The sequence below is a fragment of the Oryctolagus cuniculus genome, chromosome 7 (assembly GCF_964237555.1).
Source record: "Oryctolagus cuniculus chromosome 7, mOryCun1.1, whole genome shotgun sequence".
Taxonomy (NCBI): domain Eukaryota; kingdom Metazoa; phylum Chordata; class Mammalia; order Lagomorpha; family Leporidae; genus Oryctolagus; species Oryctolagus cuniculus.
The window spans coordinates 139326148-139348688 of NC_091438.1; the positions used below are offsets into that span (position 1 = coordinate 139326148).

Sequence of the window (22541 nt, forward strand, 5' to 3'; positions counted from 1 at the left end):
CTCTCTAAGCTTCTGGGTTTAGGAGCTGGAGATTATGAGTGGTTATTTTTTTCTTTAGTTTCTCTTTTTTTCCAAATTTCCCTTAATATGCTTATATTATTTTTTTAATATTACTTTCATAATGAAAAAAACAAGTTTAATGAAATCATAATAACAGGAGATGTGTACAGTGCGGCTGGGGCCCATATGAGGATCACCAGACCCCTAGAATTCTTGGGTATCTCCAAGGAAAGGAGGAGGGGGGAGAGAGAGAGGGAGGGGGAGGGGAGGGAGAGGGGAAGAGAGAAGGAAAGGAGTAGGGGGAGGGGAGAGGAAAAGGGGGAGGGGAGGGCGAGGGTGACGGCAAGGGCGGGGGCGAGGGAGAGGGAGAGGGCCTGGCTGGTGGCAGAGACAAGCCAGGCCAGGAACACAGGTCCTGCTGCAGTGACCCTCTGCAGAAGGCTTCCCACCAGGCTTTCCAGAGGCCACTGGGGGCTCCAAGCCCTCGACACTGACCCACGATGTCCCCTTCAGTGGATAAAGTCCACTGAAAAGGCCGGATGGAGTTCCTGGCTTCTGGCATCAGCGTGGCCCAGACCTGGCTTTTGCAGGCACTGGAGGAGTGAACCAGCAGATGGAAGATTTCTCTTTCTCTCTTTCTCTCTTTCTCCCTCCCTCTCTCTATTGCTCTTTCAAATAAATAACTCCTTTAATAATCCATTGTGTACCGCAATACTAACAGCACCCAACTCACAGGGCAGCAGAGGGCAGAAAACTGAATACTGGCAAACACATGGGTGCTCAACAGGTGGGGAGGACTTTAGCGGCAGCATCACATTGTCTTCCCCAGGCACAGAGGCTCCTGCGCCCAAGCTCTCTCCGCCCGCATCCCCTTCAAAGCCACATCTTCTCTTCGGCTGCGTTGTCGGGGGTTGCGGATAACCCCTCCCTGCATTTCAGTTCCTCCAGCAAAGTCTCCCCTCACTTACTACACCGGCCAGGGTCTTCTCTGTTGCCTTGGCTTTCCCAGTGAGCCTCTGGCCCCAGCTGGGCCACTGGGGGAAGGCAGTCCTCCCAGGACAGGGTGGGGGTCAGTATGGGGGCTGTGGCTGGCCCATCAACCTGGCCTCTCCAAGGTTCTACCTCCACCACCACCCCCCTCCCCAGCGCTGTCTGTCCCACCCTCTGTTCACCCGTTGCGCTCCACCCAGGTCCACCCACTGCACCTGTGACCGTGCTGGTGGCTGGCCGCGCGTGCAACGCCACGTCAGGCTGTGGCACGGCCTGCGGGTGCAGCCCTGGCACCTGCTGCAACTTGGGCAGTGACATCACGGCCTGGCTGCTCTCGGCGGGCGCCGGCGGCACGAGCAGTGGCTGCTGTGACGAGGCTGATGTGGGTGGCAGGTGAGGCGGCCGGATCTTCTCGGCCATCAGCTGCTCCTTGATCTTGTTAATCAGGACCAGGTTGTCCAGCTGTGGGTGGGAGCCGAGAGGGGCTGAGGGGGGCTAGGGGCACGCCCTGCCCCTCTCCCAGCCCCCTGCCGCCAGACCCCACCAGCCCCCTGGACCCGCCCCACAGGCCACAGCCAAAATCCAGGGCACAGCCGCAGGGGTGACTTTGAGCTTACCTGGCTGGGCATGGTGGGAGGAGGGGGCCAGAAGTAGGGGTTGTTAAATCGAGGCTCGGCCATCCTGCGGAGGGGAGAGAGCAACCGTCAGCTACGCCCACCAAGCCGGGGCTAGTGTCTACCATCCCTGTGCCCATGGGATCCTCAGCCCCCAAACAGGGCAGCCTGGGGAACCACACCTCCAGGCTGCCTTCTCCCTCAGGGGGCACAGGTCACGTGCAGACCTCAGCACCCACCCAGAGCCCCCTCCCTGCACCCTGCTGCAGGGCCCCCAGGCTGCAGAGCCAACCCCACAGACCCATCCGCAGACGGGGGTGGGGCGGTAAATGGCCCCAGAGCACCTGCCCCCCACCCTCCCCACCCACTTGGGCACATGTGCTCCTCAGGACACGGGGCAGTTGGGCAAGACCCGGGGCTTCTTGCTCCATGACCCAAACCACACTGCTGGAAAGCTGGCCACAGGAAACAGGCACAGCCCCGGGTGGCGCTTGATCCCTGGGGATGTGCACTGTGGAGGGCTCTGGGGCTGAGGCTAGGGGGGTCTGGGGCTCCTGCCTACGAGTGTGCCACAGTGGACATGTGTGTGGCCGCCCTCACCTGTGGCGAGTCTGTGGCAGGCCTGTGCGGTTAGAAGGCCTTTTTTATTCAACCAGGGCAGGGTGAAGGGGGGGGGGGGCTAGCTTGTCTTCCAGAGGACCCGAGTCTTCCCGTGACGCAGAGTAGGTCAAGCAGGAACCTTACAGGGCCCCTGCTGCACAGGGGTGGGTCCCAGTCACTCCTGCTCCTACCAAGGCTCTCATAAGACCGACCGGCCTAACTGGGACTGCGGCTTGAATGAAGCTGTTTGAGAGGCAAAACCAGAACCAAGTGCCTTCAGCCTCTTTTCCTGGCCCCGGAGGTGGGAAGCCTGCTGCAACTGCGGGAGAAAGCCCTCACTAGGGATACAATCTCATCTCTAGCTCTAAGAAACTCCCATGCCAATTCTCTCCTCTGATTGTTCCTCGAAAAGCAAGCGCAAGAGGTACTGCCAGCCCCCTGTGGAGGCGAAGGCACTGAGGCTCTGCAGAGAGAGGAAGGAAGAGACCTGCCCAAGACCACTGCCGGGGAGCCAGCCTACCAATCAGACTTGCTTGAGCCCTGGGGAATTTGCTTTGCAAACCCTAGTCCTTGGGAGAGCAAATATCCACAGGCCAACAGCTCAGTATCTATATGCAAAAGTCCTCACCTCTCACCCCCAGCCTGGGAGCCAGTGTTCTGAGCCTGACCAGGCTGGGGCTCAAACACCCTCCTCCAGTAGGCTGTGGCAGGCACAAGATGGCCTTCTCTCTGCCCGCCCAAACCGCACGCAGCCCCGCACAGGAAGCACTTCCTGCCTGGAGCTCTCCCTGACTGCTCCCGATCCCTGGGGCTGGAGGAGGCTGCGCATGAGCGAACACCTGCCTTGTGCCAGGCACACGGACACTGAAAGACAGGTGCTCTCAGCCCCATTTACAACACAGGAAATGGAAGTTCAGAGAGGTGAAGTGACTTGCTCAAGATCACACAGCAAAGAAGCAGGGAGCTGAGGTTCCCAGTAGAATCGACCAGATTCCAGCTCATCAGTCCCTTAGCTGTTCAGGGAAGGACAAAGCATCCTGACTGCAGGCTTAGGAATAAGCCCTGCCCAGGGTGGCCTGGCTGCAAGCCCAGGGGTGCACCTGCTCGGCCAGCAGGCTCGGTAGCTGCCTCAGCCCTGCCACTGTCCACAGTGGGGTGGGGAGTAGGGGGCGGAACAGAGCTCTAAGGCCAGGTAGGGGGGCCCCTCCAAGGCTTGGGGGGACAGGGAGCTGGGGAGCTTCCCTGAGGGAGCCTGGGAGTTGGCTGCAGCTGTCTTGTTCACCTGGGCCTCCCCAGCACCCAGGCCAGAGGCTAGGAGTGCGGTGAGTTGTATGACGGAATGGAGGATACAGCGATAATTTAAGGACAGGTCATCACAGTTCTCTGGTTCAGCTTGGTTTACGGAGCACTTCTGTGCCCCCCGGCATTGTCATCGGAGCCGGTAAGCAAGGAAGAATGCTCAACCCCACTGTCCAGAGGGACAGACCCAGGCTCCAGGACAGGGGCACCTTGCTCCAGGTCACACAGCAGGAGACAGGGGGCAGCACTGTGCTCTGAGGTCCCGTGTCGGCTCTCTAAGCCTCAGTTTTCCTCATCTGCAGAGTGGGGTGAAACAGGCTGCCCCACTTCATTCCTAGCCCAGGATTCCACCCGCTGTGCTGGGCTACTTCTCAGACAATTCTGGGGGAGCCATCCTCTCCTCTTCCTCCCCCCTACAGTTCATTGCCAAGTTCACACTTCTCAGAACCTCCACCCTGGTCAGGGAGCTGGTGGGGGAGGGGGTGACTTTCCCAGGGTGGCCACACTAGGAGCACCCTCTCTGTCACTTATCAGGCCCCTGGTCAGGCAGGGGGACCAGGCCCGCAGAGGGGAGGGGTCTGCCGTGGACCACAGCCTCTGTTTCTCTGCGTCCTTGTCTGGCTGCTGCTGAGTAACTTGATGATGTCACCGATGACCCTGGCTCCTGTGTTCGACTGTGCACCAGTAGCAGGGAAGCCGGGGTGGGGGCTGGCCATTTGCTGGGTTCTCACTGAGCAGCTGACAACAGGGCAAGGTGCTCACCACCAGTCTCGGGGAGCCCCTAGCCTGCAACCCTGGGTGGGTCTCGGGCAGAGGTGGGGAGGAAGGGGGCCAGGGCCAGGCCATGCTACTTAGACCTGTTTCCTAGCGAGGGTGGGAAGCGGCAGAGGGGCGTGGTCAGATGTAGATTGAGGATGGATGGACAAGGCAGATGGGCACGCCAGGCACAGGGGCAGCTTGGGCACGGGCAGGGGGAGCGGCTACCCTCAGACAGCAGGGAGGGGTGGAGAGCGGGCAGGTGGGGACGGACAAAGAGGCCACCCGGCAGGGCCTTGAAGGCAGAGCTGAGCAGGGAGGAGGCACCGGGGAGCAGTGAAGCAGCGGGGACCAAGAGGCCCCAGAGAAGCCAGGGGAGGGGAGATGGAGGAGCCAGGCTGGTGGGGATTGATTCCCTGGGCTCAGAGAGGCAGGGAAGACACACAGCACAGGCACACTGTGTGCCAGACATCAGCCAAGGCTCTGCCGTGACCCCGCAACCCAGGCTGACCCCTGCCGGGCTCGAGGGGAACAGCGGTCACTTGTTCTGCTTGTTCTAAAAGCGAATTGAGCTAGGTGGCGGGTGAGGGCAGCCCCTGCTGGCAGCTGCTCCTCTGTCCTGCTGCCCCCCCCACACACACTCTGGGCCAAACCGGCGCCTGGTGGCCGGCGGAAAGCAGCCTGCACCCTGGAGCCCTGGTAAAGCAGAGGAGGAGGCCCAGCTTCCGCAGAAGGGAGGGCCGGCCTGAGACCTCCGCCGCCCCCCAGTGACCGCCACGCCCTCCGCACAGCCCATGGACCACCCGCCACTCCCGTCCTCCATGCCCCCTCACCCAGGCCCTGGGGGAAGACCCCCCACGCAGAGACTGCAGGTCCCACACCTTCTCAGTCTCCTTCCCAGCTTCCCACCGCCTACCCACACGGGGGGCGGGGCAGGAGTCCCTAGTGTCACCCCCCAGCACCTTAACCAGCCGGGGGCCTCCCAGGAGCCCCCAGCTCGCTCTCCAGCTGCATTCCTGACACCTGCCTCCGTGTCTCATGGCTGCACCTCCCCTGGCCACTGCCAGCTCCGAGTGGGACTTCCCCACTGCCCAGACGAACTGACCCACAACACCACGCCTCCCGCCTCAGCCCACACCCCCCGACTAAGCCCGCGGTTCCAGGATCACCCCCAGACCCAGCCACCCCACTCCACTCCCTGCACCAGCCCTGGGCCCAGGGAACAGCCCGCTGTGTGTGCAGCCCGAGTTCAGACTGGGCCCCGGCTCACCTGCCATGTGGTCTCAGGCAAGTCACATCCCCCTGCCCCTTGGAGAAGCAGCCCAGGGCCCTGACTCACCAGGAGGACTTCCCAGGGGAGGTGAGGCCTGCCTTGGGTCTTAAAGGATGAGTGGGAGTCAGCAAAGGAGGAATGGGGGGGCAAGCCTGAGGAGAGGGGGAGCAAGAGCTTACACGAAGGCCCCGGGGGAGAGGCGCACGCAGGGTGAGCTGCGAGCCTGCCAGGCTTCCCCGGGAGCTGGGAGGCGAGGCTGGAGCCGGGGGGCTGACCCTGCTTCTTAGGCAGGACCCCGAGTGCTGGGCGCAGAAGGGACTGGAGAGGCCGGCGAGGAGGCCCCTGAGGGCTGCAGGTGAGAGGCAGGGGCTGTCCCCGGGCCCCAGGGGGGCCATGCCCAGAGGTTAGGGCTAGAGGCCAAGGCAGCCCCACCCCCACCTCAGCCCCCGCAGTGTGGCCCGTATGCGCTGGTTCAGATGCAGACAAACACTACCACAGGAACATGCAGACAGACAGCACCAGACAGAGACACGGACGGGAGACGCGGCAGCCGCCGGGGGCAGGAGGCTGCGGACCCCAGGGCGGCAGCGAGGGCACTCCGGGCCGTCCCCAAAGCACGAACCCCTCGATGACAGGTGCAAGCTGGGATCGCAGGCTCCTTACCTAGAGTGTGCTTTCCCACTTGGTGAACTTCTACTCATCCTTCAAGACCCAGTGTTCCCTCTTCTACGGAGCCTTCCCCGACCCCCAGCCAGTCACTTCCTGTGTGTTCCCAACAGCACCTTGTACATGGGAATAACAATAACAACAATAAGTGGCAGCTACCATCGACTCCGATACCTATGTGCTGAGTGTGTCAGCAGCCAGGTCCCGGATCTGCCCAGGGACTCGAGGTGTGCGTTTCACAGCAGACACGGGGGCTCAGAGAGGTTGACCCACAAGTGAGAGCCACACAGCCAGGACATAACAGAGTTAGAAAGCTAGAACACCCGCCCCACCCCGCCCCCTCAGATCTGATCCAGCACCACACACAAAGCCAACCACACTCCAGGCTGGGAGCACGTCTCCCTGGGCGTCTCTCCCTTAGCCTGCCGGCTCTTCACGGGCAGGGTCCCACTTGCCCAGCGGTGGGCTTCACTTGTCACCTGTGCCAGCCTCTGGCCCAAGGTGGTCACCCATAACTGGCCAGAAACTCTGTTGGGATAGTTCACAGCCATTAATTTACTGTTACTATAGACCCATTGTACAGATGGAGAAACTGAGGTCCAGAATGGTTAAGCAACTTGCCTGAGTTCACAGAGTTGAGTCTGGGTTTGAAACCAAATCTGTCCATCACCTGTTCCTGAGAGGGCAGCCTCTGAGGCCAGCCCAGGAAGTTCTGCTAAAGTGGCCCTGGGGGAGGTGGAACCAAGGGAGGGGCACACCAGATGCCAGGCCCTGCCACCTGGGGGACTTTCAGCCCTGGACAGATGGACACAAAGAGGACCGGCAGCCCAGGATGGCCTGTGCTGTGCTCTGCCCCTGTGACACACAGTCCTGCCCCCGCACCCCCAGCCTATCCCGCAGACTTGCCCAGACCCCCTTGGCCACATGGGAACCAGCTCCCGACCACGCGAGTGGGAAAGAGCAGGACCCAAAATTTCCCGGACACTATGATTACCAGGAGGCAAAAATAAAAACGTGCGTCAGCAAAGGAAAGCCGCATGCAGCCACGCCCGGAGGGAGGCGCGGGCCCTTCTGTTTCTTGTCTTTGTTTCTCCGATTTCCAAACTCAGTAATGTCATTCGGTTGCTTTTATAATGAAAACAATAAATTTATTCCTAAAAGAAAAATCAAAGAAAGTGGCTGGAAGCCCAAGGTGGGGGCACAGATGGAAGGGGAAGGGCAGGGTCAGCTGGCGGTGGGCACCCACGCCAGGCCCTGCAGAGCGCCTGTCCTCAAGGCACAAGTGAGCTGTCAGGAAGGCTGCCTGGAAGAGGTGGCATGCAATTAGCCCTCGAAATTCCATGGGATTGCATGGCACGAGTGGGTACCCTGCCACCTCTCCTGCCCCGGTCTCCAGCTCTGGCCAAGAGCCCCCTCCCTGGCTGCCCCACCTGCACCCTGGCTACCATCACCCACCACAGCCTCCTGCTGCAGCCCCGCCCCCCAGGGCTGCCCTCCCTGCCTCTCTGCCTGCTCCACCATACCATGGCCGGCTGAGTCAGACCCATGGCTCCCTGTACCCTGAGGCTCCACTCCCCTTCTCGCACCTCACACCCAGCCAGGCTGCATCCTCTCCCTGGTGCCTCTGCCCTCCTTCCTCACTGCCTCCTGGAAGCCTTCGGGGACTGCTCCAGCTCCACCCGGGGCTATGCGGGCTGCCTCTCCTCTCTGCCCTTCTATACCCTGCATTTTCATCATCAGGGCCCTGTTACTCCATTGTCATCCTTTCTACATTTTATTTATTTATTATATGTGAAAGGAGGAAGGAGGGAGGGAGGGAGGGAGGGAGGGAGGGGCTCCCATCCACTGGGTCACTCCCCGGATGCCTGCGGCAGCCGGCACTGGAGCCATCAGCTGCTGCCCCAGGAAGCTGGCACTGTGCGAGGAGCTGGGACTGGGACCCAGGCACCATGGTGTCTCTGTTCTCATCCATCTCTGCGGCTGGACACACAGTCAGGGAGGCATCATGGCTGGGTCGGTCACTTCTGAATCTCTGCACAGCCTCTGCTAGACGCTTGAACGAATGAATGAATGAATGAATGAGTGCTTAGGTGGAGGGAAGTCACTGACAGGGTCCCTGGACAGAAAAAGGCCTCCGTCCACTCCTGAGCCAGCCCCCGGGTTCCCGGATCTCCGCCCTGCTTCCCTAACTGCTCTGAGAAGGGGTGACCCCAGAAGGGATGCCAGCAGCTGACACGCCAGCAAGGGGTCCCGCCTGCCTGGCAGGGAGCAGCAGGTGAGGCTCACCTGTCAGAAGAGCAGAGAAAGCAGAAAGTGCCGACAGCCAGCACTGGGGCGGGCAGGGGGACCTGGCCCCCGCGGCTGAGCTGGCGCAGTCACTTCCGAAAACAACCTGGCAACAAGGTGTCAAGAGCTCTAAAAAGGTTCAGATTCCCTGGCCCAGTGATCCTGTTCTTGGTCACCCATCCCGAAAAAAATGACCTGCAGGGCTGGCACTGTGGCGTAGCGGGTTAGGCCATCACCTACAATGCTGCCATCCACACGGGCACGGGTTCAAGTCCAGGCTGCTCTACTTCCGATCCAGCTCCCTGTTAATAGCCTGGGAAAGCAGCAGAGGACGGCCCAAATGCTTGGGCCCCTGCACCTGTGTGGGAGGCCTGGATAAAGTTCCTGGCTCCTGCTTTGGCTGGCCCAGCCCTGACCATTGAGGCCATTTGGGGGAGAGAACCAGCAGATGGAAGATCTCTCTCTCTCTCTCTCTCTGTCTCTCCCTCTCTTTCTGTAACTCTGCCTTTCAAATGAATAAAAACAAATCCTTAAAAAAATGACCTGCAGACAAAGTTATACGCTCAAAGCTGTTTCCTTCAGTGGTGTTTTATGATAGCCAAAACCTAGAAAAGACAAAAACTTGAAACACGGGGGGAGATGGCTCTGGCAAGCTCGCTACCCAGTAACACAGTGTATGGGCATCCAGGCATCAGAGCCCCTGCTCCTGGCATTGGCCGGACTCAGGTGACAACGCGCCACCCCTCAGGAACTGAGGCCCAGAGAGATGAGGTCTCGTGACCCAGGTCTTGCAGGAAGCGCAGGACCTGAATCCACACCCCCAGCTCTGGACCCGGCCCTCTTCCCTGAGGCTGGGTCCCCAGGGTAGATCAAAAGCACCCCCACAAGACCGAGCCAGGGGACGGGCCATCTCGCTGCCCTTCAAATAACACGAAAATAAAAAATCCGGGTGAGGGTTCGGTGTGGTGGCCTAGCAGGTTAAATCTCTGCCTGTGACATCAGCACGCATATGGGCACCGGTTCAACACCCATCTGCTCCACTTCCACTCAAGCTCCTTGCTAGTGCACCTGGGAAGGCAGTGGCAGACGGTCCAAGTGCTTGGGCCCCTGCGCCCACATAGAAGGCCCGGAGGCCCCAGACTCCTGGCTTCAGCAGAGATTGCTTGTGGCTGTTTGGAGAATGAACCAGCGGATGGAAGACCTCTCTCTCTCTTTCTCTTTTTCTCTCTCTCTCCTCCTCTTCTGTAACTCTGCCTTTCAAAAAAAAAAAAAAAAAAAAAAAACACATCTTAAGAAAAAAATCTGAACAAAACAGCCCCCTACAGTCATGATAAAACAGTCAGAGAAGAAATTTTAAAAATTAAGAGACAGAAAGAAAGCAACATGGTTATAAAAAATGCCATGGGAAGAAGACACCAAATGCTGGCAGTGCTGGTATTCTGGGCTTGGGGCAGATGCAAAGATGGGACTGGATTTTTATTTATTTATTTGAGAGGCAGAGTTACAGACAGAGAGGGAGACAGGGAGGTCTTCCATCTGCTGGTTCACTCCTCAAATGGCTGTAACGGCCAGAGCTGGGCTGATCCAAAGCCAGGAACCTGGAGCTTCTTCTGGGTCTCCCACGTGGGTGCAGGAGCCCAAGCACTGGGCCATCCCCCGCTGCTTTCTAGGCCATCAGTAGAGAGCTGGATGGGAAGAGGAGCAGCTGGGACCTGGGACAGGAGCCGGAGCCCATATGGGATGCCGGCACTGCAGGCAGAGGCTTAGCCTACTGTGCCACAGCTCCACCCCCGGTTATGTGACTTCTTAAGGGAATATTGTTATAAAACTCAAAGTGCACAGGGCAGGCCTTTGGTGCAGGGGTTAAGGCGCCAGGTCGGGATGCCCTCAGCTGACACAGGAGTGCCTGGGTGAGTCCCGGCTCTGCTCTCGGTTCCAGCTTCCCGCTAATGCGCACCCCGGGACACAGTCAGTGATGGCTCAAGGCCTTGGCCAGGTCCCTGCCACCCATGCAGGAGTCGTGGTTTGGGTTCCCCGGCCCTGGCTTTGGTTTGGCTAGCCATTGCGGACATTAGGGAGTGAAGCAGCAGACATGAGTGTCTGTCTGTCTCTGCCTCTCACACGAATACATAAAGCTTGAGCAAGCTTTGGCAAGGCAAGAGGCCCCAGTTCCCCAGCCAGGGCCGGACTGAGGAGTCTGCACTGGGAGCTGCATGTCTGCTGCGGAGAGAGGAGCTCGGGCAGGGGCGGGGCTTGCTCACAGTCCCACAGCTCTGACCCCGGCAAGGACAGCTCTGACCCGCCGCAGGGGACAGAGGCCCCAGCAGGACTCCCCATCCCATTGCAGGGCCCTGGTGGGGAGGCGCAGGCCCTGTCACTCCTTCTCCCACTTAAAATCCCTCTTGGGTTCTCATCACTTTGGGGCAGAGCTCTAACCCACAGCCGGGCCGCAGGGGCTACTCTGAGAACCAGCAGTCCTACCAGCCCCATTCACCCGGCTCGCCCAGCACACCCATCCCTCCAGCGCCTGCAGGGCCCCCAGGACGAGGAGCGCTCAGCACACGGCCTTTGCACAGGCCGAGACCTCCCATCAGTTCAGCTCAGGGAACGGGCATTTGGGGCAGCGGTCAGACACTGCCAGGGCCACCCAAGACCCACACTGGGGGGCCTGGGTTCAAGTGCTGGCTCTGCTTCCAATTCCAGCTTCCTGCTGGTGCACACGTTTGGGGGGCAGTAGGGAAGCCTCAATTGCTTGGGTCCCTGCCACCCTTGTGGGAGACCCTGACGGAGCTCCTGGCTCCTGCCTTTGACCTGGCCCAGGCCTCGCTGTTGCAGGCATCTGGGGAGTGAAACAGCACACGGAAATCTCTCAATCTCTCTCTGCCTTTCAGATAAAGCGAAAATCAAATAAACACAATTCTTAAGTACAAGCTCAGCTCAGGCGCCATTGTCTCGAGTGAACGGCCCGGCGACCTGCCCCACACGTCAGCGCACACTCCCCCAAGGCAGGGCTGTGACCCCACACCTCACTCGGCTCCTGCTTCTGCTCTCAGCGTGGGGGTCACTGTCTCACCTCGCCCTGACAGAACTGGGCCCCCCATTCTACACTCCCACGCCCCCCACATTCTCCCATTGCCTCCTGTGTGTCACACCTCTAAGCATTCCTCCAGGCCCAGCTCCCATCAGCTGTGAGCCAGCCCCAGAGCCGAGCACGGGCCACACGACGACAGGTGCCCGTCTGCCTGATGCACCCTCCATGCTCCATAAATGTTCCCTGAACCAGGGCGAGGCGGGCTCTTCCCTGCAGGCCTCGGAGGGGAAGAAGCTTACCAGGACAGCAAGGGGGTGGGGAAAGAGCATTCCCAGCGAGGGGCAGCACGTGCAAAAGCAAGGAAAACTGCTAGCCTCCCAGGAAAGCATGCGAAAAGGCCCAGAGGCAAGACAGCACACGGCAAGGCGTTTGTTCCGGTGCGGGTACAGTGCAGGAACTCACAAGGGAACCGGCCCGGGTTGCAGGCTACAGTGCTTGACAAAAGTTCAGGGGGGGGTCATGGGCTGTCCCTGAGCTGGGGAAGGCTGCTGTGGTCCAAGTTTCCAAGGGACATGTCCTCAAGGGGCCGGAAGGAAGCCACCAGCAGGAGACGATTTAAGAGGGAGAAGCCGAGGTCTCCCATTCTCCCCGCTCCTTGAGATGCCCACGTGCTCGGGGGCTGCCTGCCACGGCCCCTCTGCCCTCCACACGCCCCCACCCTCCACACGCCCCCACCCTGTGCAGCCTGGAGCCCCGGGCCCCCCTGCTGTGCCCCACCCGGCCAGCAAGTCTCAGGTCGCTCATGGGAACTTCCTTGAGGAGTGAGGCTCCCAAGGGCCCTGCATCCAATTAGGCTGGGACTCCGAAGCCCCGCGGGGCTGGGAAGGGTTGTTGTCGCTGTGGTGACGGTGGCAGATCCCAGCCAGCCAGAGGGCAAGGGGAGCTGGGAGGCCACCCTTGGCCCTCGGGGGCTCCCACTCCCCGCTCCCCTCACCCTCTGGGCTCCCTACCCCCGATCCGGCAACCAGGGCACCCGCTTGGGGAGCCTGGCGCCCTCATCTCGGGAGTGCGCCCACAGAAGGCTCTGCGGGCAGGGAGCACAGGCCCTTCTCTGGCTCCGGCTCTGGCTCCCAGGGAGATGCCCCTACCGGCCTGCCAGGCAGAGGCTGGGGACACCACACACATTCAGAAAGGGGCCCCGGGGGGCTGTGACAAAGCACCTGGCACTGCTGGTTAAGCTACAGCCACAGGAGCACTGCTGCTCCGCTTCCCATCCAGCTCTCTGCTTACGCGCCTGGGAGGGAGCAGACCAGGGCCCAAGTCCCTCACCCCTGCCACCAGGTGGGCGACCCAGAGTTCCGGGCTCCTGGCTTCAGCCTGGCCCAGCCCCAGCCATTGGGACCATCTGGGGAGTAAAACAGCAGGTCAAGCTCTGTCTCTCTGTCACTCTGCCTTTCAAAGAAACAAGTCAATCTTAATAAATAAATAAATGAGCACACATGCAGGACCTAAGGAGCCTCCCCAAGTCCTGCTCAAATACAGCCCCCGCCTGGCCCCCCAGGTCTCCCCCGGGGCTTCTGCAGTAATCGCATGCCTGTTGGGGGGCCAGAAATGAGGCCCAGAGAGGTGCCTGGCCTGCAGCTGATCAGGGCGGAGGCAGCAGGACCCTGTGGCGAGCCTTGTCCCCACTGGGCCTCCGTCCCGTCCTCTATAAAACGGAACATCTTAGACTCCATCACAGAGGGTCACGGGGTCACTCGGGGGTTCAAAGTATGCATTCTGGTTCCTTGGGGCGGTGCCTAAACCCCCTAGCCTCAGTTTTCTCATCTGTGAACTGTGGTTGCTGTGAGGGATAAGTGAGTTAGTCCAAGTGATAGCTTTAGAACAGGGCTGGTGCACAGCAAGGACCCCGTAGGCGCTGTCGCCAGTTAGGTTCCCTAGGGCACATGAAGGGTCTTCTCCACATTCCAAGGACCTGCACGGACACCTGGCCCACCAGGGGCACTCCTGGGTGGCAGAGGTGTGCTGGCTCTGGGAGCAGGCAGGACCCCACGGGCTGCTCTGCCCACTGGTGGGGACCCAGGACTGGGATCCACTCAAAGCAGAAGCCGTGCTGACCAGCAGCCCTGGCCTGACCCCCAGCAGCTCCCCAGACAGACCTCGGGGCGGGGCGGGGTGGGTAGGTGGTCACGGACCCCTCCAGCACTGCTGTACCTCGGCTCCAAGGCAGGCAGCCTGTGGGGCTGCTCAGACAGGGCTCAGGCCCAGGTGGGAGCCAGCAGCAAGGCTGGGCCCTAAGCAGGGCAAGGCAGCCACAGGAGGGCCAGGCTGGCGCAAGCGGAGAGCAGGGAGGGCCGCCGGCAGGGCTGCCACCTCCCCGTGGCCTCCACCTCCCCCGGCTCTCACTGCCTGCACCTTCTTCATGCTCCTTGCTTTCCTGCCTCAGGGCCTTTGCCCAGGCTGTTTCCGCCACCTGGAGGGCGCCTCCCCTGGCAGGCTTCAGATCCCAGCCGAGATGTCACTTCTTTTCAGCCCCTCCTCCCCCACCCCCATCACAGCCAATCTCAAAGCACAAAACGCTGGGGAAGCCCTTCTAGAAAAGCAGTTCCTCCCCGGCACTGACCAGAACCCAGACTCCGGGGCGGCTCTCGCGGGATCTTCTGTGTAACAGCTGTCTCCCCTCTCGGGCAGGGACCACACCCGCCTTCCTCACCTCTACCTGAAGCCTCCAGCACAGGGCTGGAATGGAGGTGCGCAATGCAAATGAGCCACCTGGCCACCCTTTCAGGCAGGTGCCAGCAGGGTGCAGGCCCACGCAGGAGCGCGAGGGTGTGCGAGGCCCAGAAGGGGAGGCTACAGACTCACAGGTGTCCCTGGGCATGCGCGTGCAAGAGGCACCTGCGTGTGAAGACACCCCCGTGCACGCGGAGACCTGGGTGAGGAGAGCAGAGGAGCAGGGTGGGTGCCACGAGTGTGAGAGCACGCAGGGGTGCAGGGGTGCGGCCGCGTTGTTTCTTGGGAGGCACACGTGGGGGTCTGCATGGGTGAGCTCTCATAGGACACCTGTGTGTCCTGGGTGTGGATGCACGCTCCTGTGGGCACGCCTCCTCAACACCTGGCTCCTGGGGGCCCCGTTTAGAGCATGTGTGGGGGGTTTCCTGAACAGCTGGGAAGCACCCCAAACCGACAAAGAAGGGGCAGGGGGAGGGCGAGCGGTGATGGAGGAGTGGCTCCCGATGCGAACACGGATGAATGTGTGTGTCTGTGTTGGGGTGGGGCCCAGCCAGGTGTCCCCTTCGCAGAACCCCAGGACCTGGGATGGCTGGCTAGGCCGTCCCCACACGGAGCCTGAATCCTCTGCCTAAAGCTTATGAAAGGACCCAGATGGGACATCCTGGTGGCCACACACGTAAGGCAGGACCCCCTCCAGCCGCAAAGCCAAATCCCCAGGCAGGCCATCTCCACGCAGTGTACCCACTAAGCACACTGTCCAGCCACCACCCACATCCTCTGCAGCCCCACCATCCCCACTCCCATAGTCCTCAGCCCCTCCCCCACGGTAGCTTCCTCAATACCACCTAAGGGCAAGACGCAGCCCCGCACATCCAGGAAAGCTGCCCCCAGTGGCGATGACTACACCAGTGAGGACCCGCTGCTACCTTGGGAGGCCCAGGCAGGTGCCATGGCAGCCCCACTGGCACCTGAGGAAGGGAACGCCCACCAGGCGTGGCCTTGGGCAGGGTCTGCTCCTCCCTCTCACTTCGGTTTCGGTAAAATGAGGCTTGACCGGATGACCGGTGAAGGCCACCTCTCTCCTAACGACGCAGGACTTCGGATTGCAGACGACGCTCCAAGGTCGTGTGCATAAACACCGTCAGCTACAGGCTGCAGGGGACAGAGAATGCTGCTTGCTTTCCCCAGCACCCCAAGGCTGGCCAAGCGCCGGGGCGGTGCGAGCCTGGAGCTGCAGAGCCGTGGCTGGCTGCCGGGGATGGACACGGTGCAGTGTTTGCTCATTCATGGGTTAGTGTCTTCATCTCCATGCACCCAGGCCACCTGCCCTCAAGGCGCTCACAACCCAGTGGGGAGGAAGCGATTCCCGAGAGCCAGGAGAGGGCAGGGCAGGGCAGTGGCCACACGGATACCGCCTGGGATACCGCCTCCCAGGCGCTCACCCTTGCTAACTTCCTGGCCCAACAAGGGGAGGCCCGGGAGGCTGGAAGGCCAGGCCAGGAGGGACGTGAGGCGGGTTCCGAACGCAGTCAGAAGCCCTTCGTCAGGGCTGCAGGAGGGGATGCCTGCTCCATGCAGGGGCAGGGTGAGGTTGGACTTCCCCTTGACAGCTGACAGCCGTGGGAGTCTAAGTCCCAGAGTGCTGGGTTCAAATCCCAGCAACACCCTGAGGAGCTGTGGGAACTCACACAAGTGACTTAACCTTCTTGTGCCTCGGTTTCTTCATCTGTAAAATGGGGGCAATAACAATGAGGATGAAACACACTACTATTCACGGAGCCACAGAGACTGTGGGCTGCACAAGCCGGGCTGCCAGGGTGCCTTGCCCTCATTCTAAGGCCAAGAGAGGACCAGGCAAGCGTCAGAGGCTGTGAGCTTGGAAGATACTCATGTGCTCATGTGCAAAGATCAGAGGCCACCGGGAGACCGAGAGCCCACGATTTAATCATCTCATTGTGTCCTAGCAACTGCCCTGAGGCCCCGAGGAAGGGCGAGAGAGAGACCAGGCCCTGCCTGGCCACGAGGGCTGCAGCCACCCGGCCTCCCCAGCCTCTCACCTCCACCACGCCCCAGCCCTGCCACACCGCGACCACCCGCTCACTCGTGGGCACGGGGCTTAAGCCAGTCTGAGGGACGCAGACAGACCAGAAGTGCAAAGAAGCAAATAAGGGAGAAAGTTTTTGATGCCGCCAAGAGCCACAGAGACCACGAAAGGAGGCTGATGTGACAGAGTGACAGTGGGAAGCTCTTTGAGAACAAGTGGCCAGGGAGGCCCCCCGGAGGAGGACGCCCCTGGAACAAGAAGGTGTCGGCCACGTGAACATCTAGGGGTGGGCATTCCTGGAGGGAGAATGTGCAAAGGCCCTGCACATGGAAAAGCGGCTGCCAATGTAGCTGGGGCAGGGGTGGGAGAGACCGGGAGGTGGGGGTGGGGCAGCTGAGGCTGAGAGGTGACCAGGAAGGGCCTTTCAGGCCCAGAGAAGACTTTTTTTTTTTCCCTCCAAAACACCCAGGAACATTTGAAGAGTTTCCGCAAGGGAATGGCAAACAGAGCAGGGTTCTTGGGGGTCCCCAGATCATCTGGCTCAGTGTGAAGCCACCACCATGGTCCTCAAAGTCAAGGTCAGGCCTACACAACAGTGGACACCCCACCACACCTCTGGTCAGGTTGGGAGATACCAGACACAGGCTCAGGGTCACTCCCAGTGGCAGAGAGGACTCTCCATCTTAGGGAAGGGGGGACCGAGGCTCGAAGAGAGAAAGAATGTGCTCAGAGTCGCACGAGCCATGGGACACGATGGGACTCGGCATGCCATGGTGACGGCTGTCAACTCCCGAGACCCCATCCCCCACCACTCACAGAGGCACCCAGCGAGCACCGCCCTGGCGAGTGCTCCCTGCACCTGCAGCCTCGCCTCTCAGTCCTCGCGGGCTCTGCAGCCCTGGGGGCTACATCTGTACCCCACACGTCTGCCCAGCCTGGGCCGGGTGGACGGAAGGGCGACAGAGGGACCGCTGCAATGAGAAGCCAACAGAGTGATGAATGGACCTCAGTCATCTCAGCCAGCTCCCGAAACAGAGACAAAAACCAAAACTTGTCACAACTGCGAAAAAATACAGAATCGACCTTAAACTGATGCATGACAAGGAAGGGACAGAGGAATGAGCTCGCAAACAAAGCAAGGGAAAACTGACCAATGGCAGAAGCATGAATGCATGGAGAGAGAAAGGAATGAATCCCTGCTGGACAGACAGGCAGGGCAGGGAAGCACCTGCCCAGAGGTGAGCTGGGGGTCAGGTGAGCTCCAGGTCCGGTCCGCAGCCCACCTACACCCCGATGCCTCCTTCTCACCCAGACAGCCTGTCTCCACTCCCCAAGACCACAGATGGCTGGGTCCTCCACCCCTGGGACAAACCCAACGACTCCCCCAAGCGCTGGCCATTATTCCGCGGCCCCACCCACAGCAACCGCTGCTCCCCTGGGCCCGGTGGAGCCAGTGGTGGGCAGAATGGTCCGCTCCCCCTCTGAGTGTGTCACACAGACAGGAGGCCAGAGCTCTGGGCCTTCCAGGCGGTGGCTTCCCCTCTCCGAGCCTTCCCCTCTCCGAGCCCCCATGGCCTCCAGGGCCTTTCCACTCCCTGGCTTTTCCCACAGTCACAGGGGTTAGCAGAAAGATCTGAGCGACAAAGCCCAGAAGGCAGGCATGTGTCCTGGCCCGGAGCACCGAAGCCCACCGGGGCAGGGTCCAGATGAGCAGTCCGCAGGCCTGCGTAGACGCTCCCTCTGCCCCTGTGCACCCTGGCTTCGGTTTCCTAAATTTGCAATAGGGGTAAGCATCCCACCCAGACCAACCCATGCCAGCTGAGCTGGTGGCAGGGCCCGGGGTGAGAGCGGTCACACCCCACACTTGCAAGCGACAAAGTCGGACTCTCGGGAAGGATCCTGATCTGGGCAGTGAAGGGGCTGTGCCTGTCCCGCTCTGCCCAACGCAAGTCTTCCAGAAGTCAGGGCCCCCACTGGAGAACAGGGCTGAGTACCACAGTGGTGGCCTGAACATCCGGGTCCCGGCACAGCTCTCCTCCTACCTGGCAGTGTGACTTCGGGCAACTCACTCCCCCTCTCTGGACCTCAGTTTGTCTGTCTAAAAATGCCTGGCATGGCACCCTCCAGCCCAGAGCCTGCCAAGCTCTGTATCCCGGAGCTGCTGAACCCCAGGCTCCAACCCCTGCCTCTGCCCTCAGCGAACTGCCACTCCCCAGTGAAAACAGCTCAGAGCCAGGGGAGGCCAGAGGGTCCCCCTCCAGGGAGTGCTGGAGCAGGGGCTACACGGGCTCAGGGCAGAGCGTAGGCCTCCCAGGACCATCAGACTTTCCCAACAGGGGAAAGGCCAGGCCCAGCCCTGCCCTGGTGCCCTGGACAGCGCCAGCCACCCTAGGTCCTGGGGCCTGGCCTTCGGACCCCATGTGCAGACCGCAGAGCCAGCGGCCCTGACCCATCCAGCAAGAGACTTCAGGAACTAAATGGAAGTCCGAACTGCCTCTGACCCGGAGCCTGCAGGGTGTCCGCAGGGGTGGCACAAAGCTCAAGAGGGTGCCACGCGGGATGGGCTCCCCTACAGGGGACCAGCAAACCAGCTGCCTCTCTCACCAGACAAGACCCAGCAGGGCTGCAGGCCTGCTCCAGCCGAAAGCCCACAGCCACATCGGGGGTCTTCTCTGCCCTCCCTCCCCCAGCAGATGCCCCCTCTGGGGGCTAGGAGGGCCACCAGGTTGGGGAAGGGGCTAAATGCAAACAGTCAAGCACATTTGTCCAAAGCGTCCAGGGCCACCCCAGTGCCTGGGCCAGGACCCCCACCTGCTAGGCAGTCCTGACCACCCATGAAGGAGACAGGCCCACCTCCTCCACACAGCTCCTGAAGGGCCCACCTGGCTGGCGGCTGGAGGGCGGTGAGACAGCAGGATTATATCCCGAGACAGGGGACCTGGCTGGACATCCTGGGCCCACCCAGAGCCTTGCTGCCCGCCCTCTCCCCAAACCTGAGGACAGAGTTCCTTACAATGCCTCCCAACACATGACCCCTGTCCCCCCCGCCCCCAAAACTCCCCTCCCTAGCCCTCCACCTCAACCCGCAGTTAACTTTTCCCCCAGATCCTGCAAAGGCAGCCGGCTGGGGGGAGCAGTCCGGCCGAGACCCCTTGGCGGCATTTCAGGGCCTTCCAAAAAAAAACAAGAAAGAAAAAGAAAGGGAAGCTTTGAAAAAAGGAGAAACAGAAAAAGAAAGAACGGGGAAAAAAAAAGAGAAAACTTTCGGAGTTAACTTTAAATTCCCAGCCCTCCCCCCTAAAACCACCCGACAGCTTCCCTTTTTTTTTTCTTTAAAGTGCAATTGCATTGTGTCTCACCTCCCGGCAAGGCTCGGCTCTCGCCAAAGAAAAGGAAAAAAACCAACCCTTTGCGTGCCCCTCCGCTTCCAGCCGCCTCTCCCACATTCTCAGACAGTTTTATTAAAATTTTCAGACAAAAGAAAAACAAAAATGGCAGCCTGGCTTATTTTTAAAACAGGACAGGGACGCCATATTCTGCAGATCTGCAAAAAAAGGGAGAAATCCGGCACTGGCCGCTCCACCCGGCCGGCTGCAAAGTGCGCGAACCGCGCCGTTTGCGACCCGTTTATTTGCATTAAGCCCCATGAATCATTGTTTACCGGAGAATTGCGGCAGGTTTGAATAGCCCGGCTCAGGGAGACACACGCGCGCGCGCCCACTCGGAGCCCGGCCCCAGACACGCCGCCCGAGACACTTCCGACCCCGCGCGCCGCCGCCCCGGGCCGGGCCCCGGGCGCTGGCGGCCCCCGGTCCTCGGAGCGCCCCGGCCCGCGCTGACAGCGCCCGCGCCCCGGCCCGGCCCCCGCCCGCAACTCCGCGCAACTTTCCCGCGGGCGGGCGCCCGCCGCCACCGCCGGGCCCGCTCCCCGCGCGCCCCGGGCCCGCACGGACCTGGCTGTGCTGGCGGCGCCTCCGGGACGCGGCCGCAGCCCCGCGCCCGGCGGCCCGAGCAGGGCCCGGCTGGGGCTCCGGCGCCGGCTCCGGCTCGGGCTCCGGCTCGGTGCAGAGCGGCGCGCAAACCTTCCGGGTCGCCTGCTGTTCACTTCTGGGTTCTGCAAGCGCCGAGGCGGCGGCGGCGGCGGCGGCGGCGGCAGCGGCGGCGGCGGGAGGCTGGGTCTGCAGCGCCGCGCGGCCCCCCGTGCGCTCGGCGAGCCCCCGCGCCAGGCGCCGGGCTCGGGGGGGCCGCGTCGGGCCCCCGCCTCTCCGGCTGCGCAGCCCGCCCGCCCCGGGGGCTCCCGCGAGTGGGCAGCGCCGGGCGCGGGCGCGGGCGCCGGCGCGCAGGGGAGGGGGCCGGCGGGGGGCGGGGGTGCGCGCGCGCGCGCGCGGGGGCCCCCGTCCGGGCCCCGGGGCCTCGTCTCGCGCTCGCCGCCGCCGCCGCTGCCGCCGCCTCGCAAAGTTGCGCGGCGCCCCCAGCTCGCGCCGCGCCGGAGGCACAGCCACAAAGGAACTCCTCGGCCCCCTCCGCCCGCCCGAGCCGCGCGCGGGGAGGGCACCGGCGCCCGGCCCTAGGACAGCCCCTTCCCCAGCGCGGGGGCTCCCGGGGCCCCGGCGGCCGCGGCCATTGTCCCGCCCAGGCCGGGCGGCCACCGCCGCCGCCTCGCCACCCCCCTTCCCGGGGACGGCGGCCCGAGAACCTGGGCCTGGCGCGCCAGGGCCCTGACCAGGCCGGAGCCCGGGCGGTGCCAGGCTGCCCCTGGGGGTCTCCCTGGAAGACCCCCAGAATGGACCCTCACACCTGATGACAAACGACCGGGCTCAAAATCCAGGCTGAGATTTGATTTTTAAGAGACGAGCACATGGAGGGGGCGGGGGGCAGAAGTCTGCGCAGGCCGGGCCACCCCTCCCTGGCCCTAGGCCTCGGAGCCTGGCGGTCGGGGCGACCCGCGGCTGGCAGCGGCTTCTCTCGCGGACTCTATCAGAGGTGGCACCGGCTGTCCCCAGCTCCAGACCTCAGAGCCATCCGTGTGACTCCTCCTCCCGCCTCACCCTCCCCAGCCAATCAGTCACCAAGTCCTCCTGATTCGGCCTCCCGGCTGTGGCAGCTTCCAAACTTCACTTCCACCTGGGGAGGCTGCCAGGTCCCAGCTTCCTGTGCTCGCTGCCACCCAGCCTGAAGACCAGGAGGAGGCAGGGGCTGGCCTTGACCTCAGGGGAGGGACACACACACACAAGCACTCACCTGGCTGCATTTGCCTGTCCCAGGGGAAAGTGTACCCCGACTCAGCAAATGTTCCTTGAGGACCTACTGAGCATCAGTGGGCTGGGAGCCGGGCAGGGCCGTGAAATGGGCCAAGTCCCCACCCCCAGGGACACTGCAGTCTACATAGGGTGACAAACACTGAGCAATCAAGGGCAGGCTCCACAGGGGCTGTTCTCCAGCCCCCAGCCCCAAGCTGGGTGTCTGACACAGAGCAGGCTACCCTGAGTGTGTGCAGCTTGGCCGAGCTGGGATCACAAAGCAGGTGCGACAGCACACAGGTGACCACTCCTTTTCCCAGCCAGGTGGAGAAAGTCCAGAAATCGGATGGGAGGTGAGCCAGGTGGGCAGGAGAGGCAGGCCTCGATGATAAAGGTGCCAACGCATGTCGAGAAGTTCAATGAGAAAATTGACTTATACCTGGGGAGAAGAGACCAGTGGTCTGTGCGGAAGTCCGAATACTTTGTACCGAAGGAGGAGAGCATCCTCCCGCTGCTCGGGCGTGGGCTGTGCCCCCTGCAAGATGTGCCTTTGCAGCGAGAACAGCTCAAAACCTCCGCCTCTGCAACGTGGTCCAGGCCACCAGCCTCAGCCACAGAGGGTGTGGATAAGACTAGGCATGTTAGGACGGGATGGAGATGACACCTGACCTCCGTGGCATTCCTCTCGGTGACCTATAACCCCAGTGTTGTCATGAGAGGGACAGGGCATTCCACAAAACACCTGACCAGCACTCCTCAAAACAGTCACGGCTGGGGAACAGCTTCGGTCGCTGCTGGGGACGGCCACATCCTATACCCTAGTGCCCGGATGAAGTCCCGTCCAGCTTCCTGCTAAGAATGAGCACCCTGCGAGCAGTAGATGACGGCTGAAGGGTTAGAGTCCCTGCCACCCACATGGGAGATGCAGATGGAGCTCCAGGCTTCCACCTAGCCCAGCCCACGTTTGTGGAGGGCGTTTGGGGAGTGAAGAGGCAGATGCTGATCTCTC

The 22541-nt window shown here is 61.8% G+C and overlaps 1 protein-coding gene across 8 annotated transcripts in view; it reads right to left on the reverse strand.

Moving 5' to 3' along the window:
• ZNF362 (zinc finger protein 362) overlaps positions 1 to 20478 on the reverse strand; it is a 36051-nt gene extending 15573 nt beyond the window's left edge. The window contains exons 1-5 of one of the 8 annotated variants that reach the window (XM_051832061.2): positions 20246 to 20478; positions 9553 to 9738; positions 6196 to 6314; positions 1608 to 1671; positions 1206 to 1452 (exon numbers count right to left, since the gene is read on the reverse strand). In XM_051832061.2, coding sequence (XP_051688021.1) covers positions 1206 to 1452; positions 1608 to 1671; positions 6196 to 6233 — 349 coding nt within the window. In that variant the 5' untranslated portion in view covers positions 6234 to 6314; positions 9553 to 9738; positions 20246 to 20478. The other 7 variants (XM_070078798.1, XM_051832060.2, XM_051832062.2 and 4 more) reach the window with 7 other exon arrangements.
• Positions 20479 to 22541: the final 2063 nt, after the last annotated feature.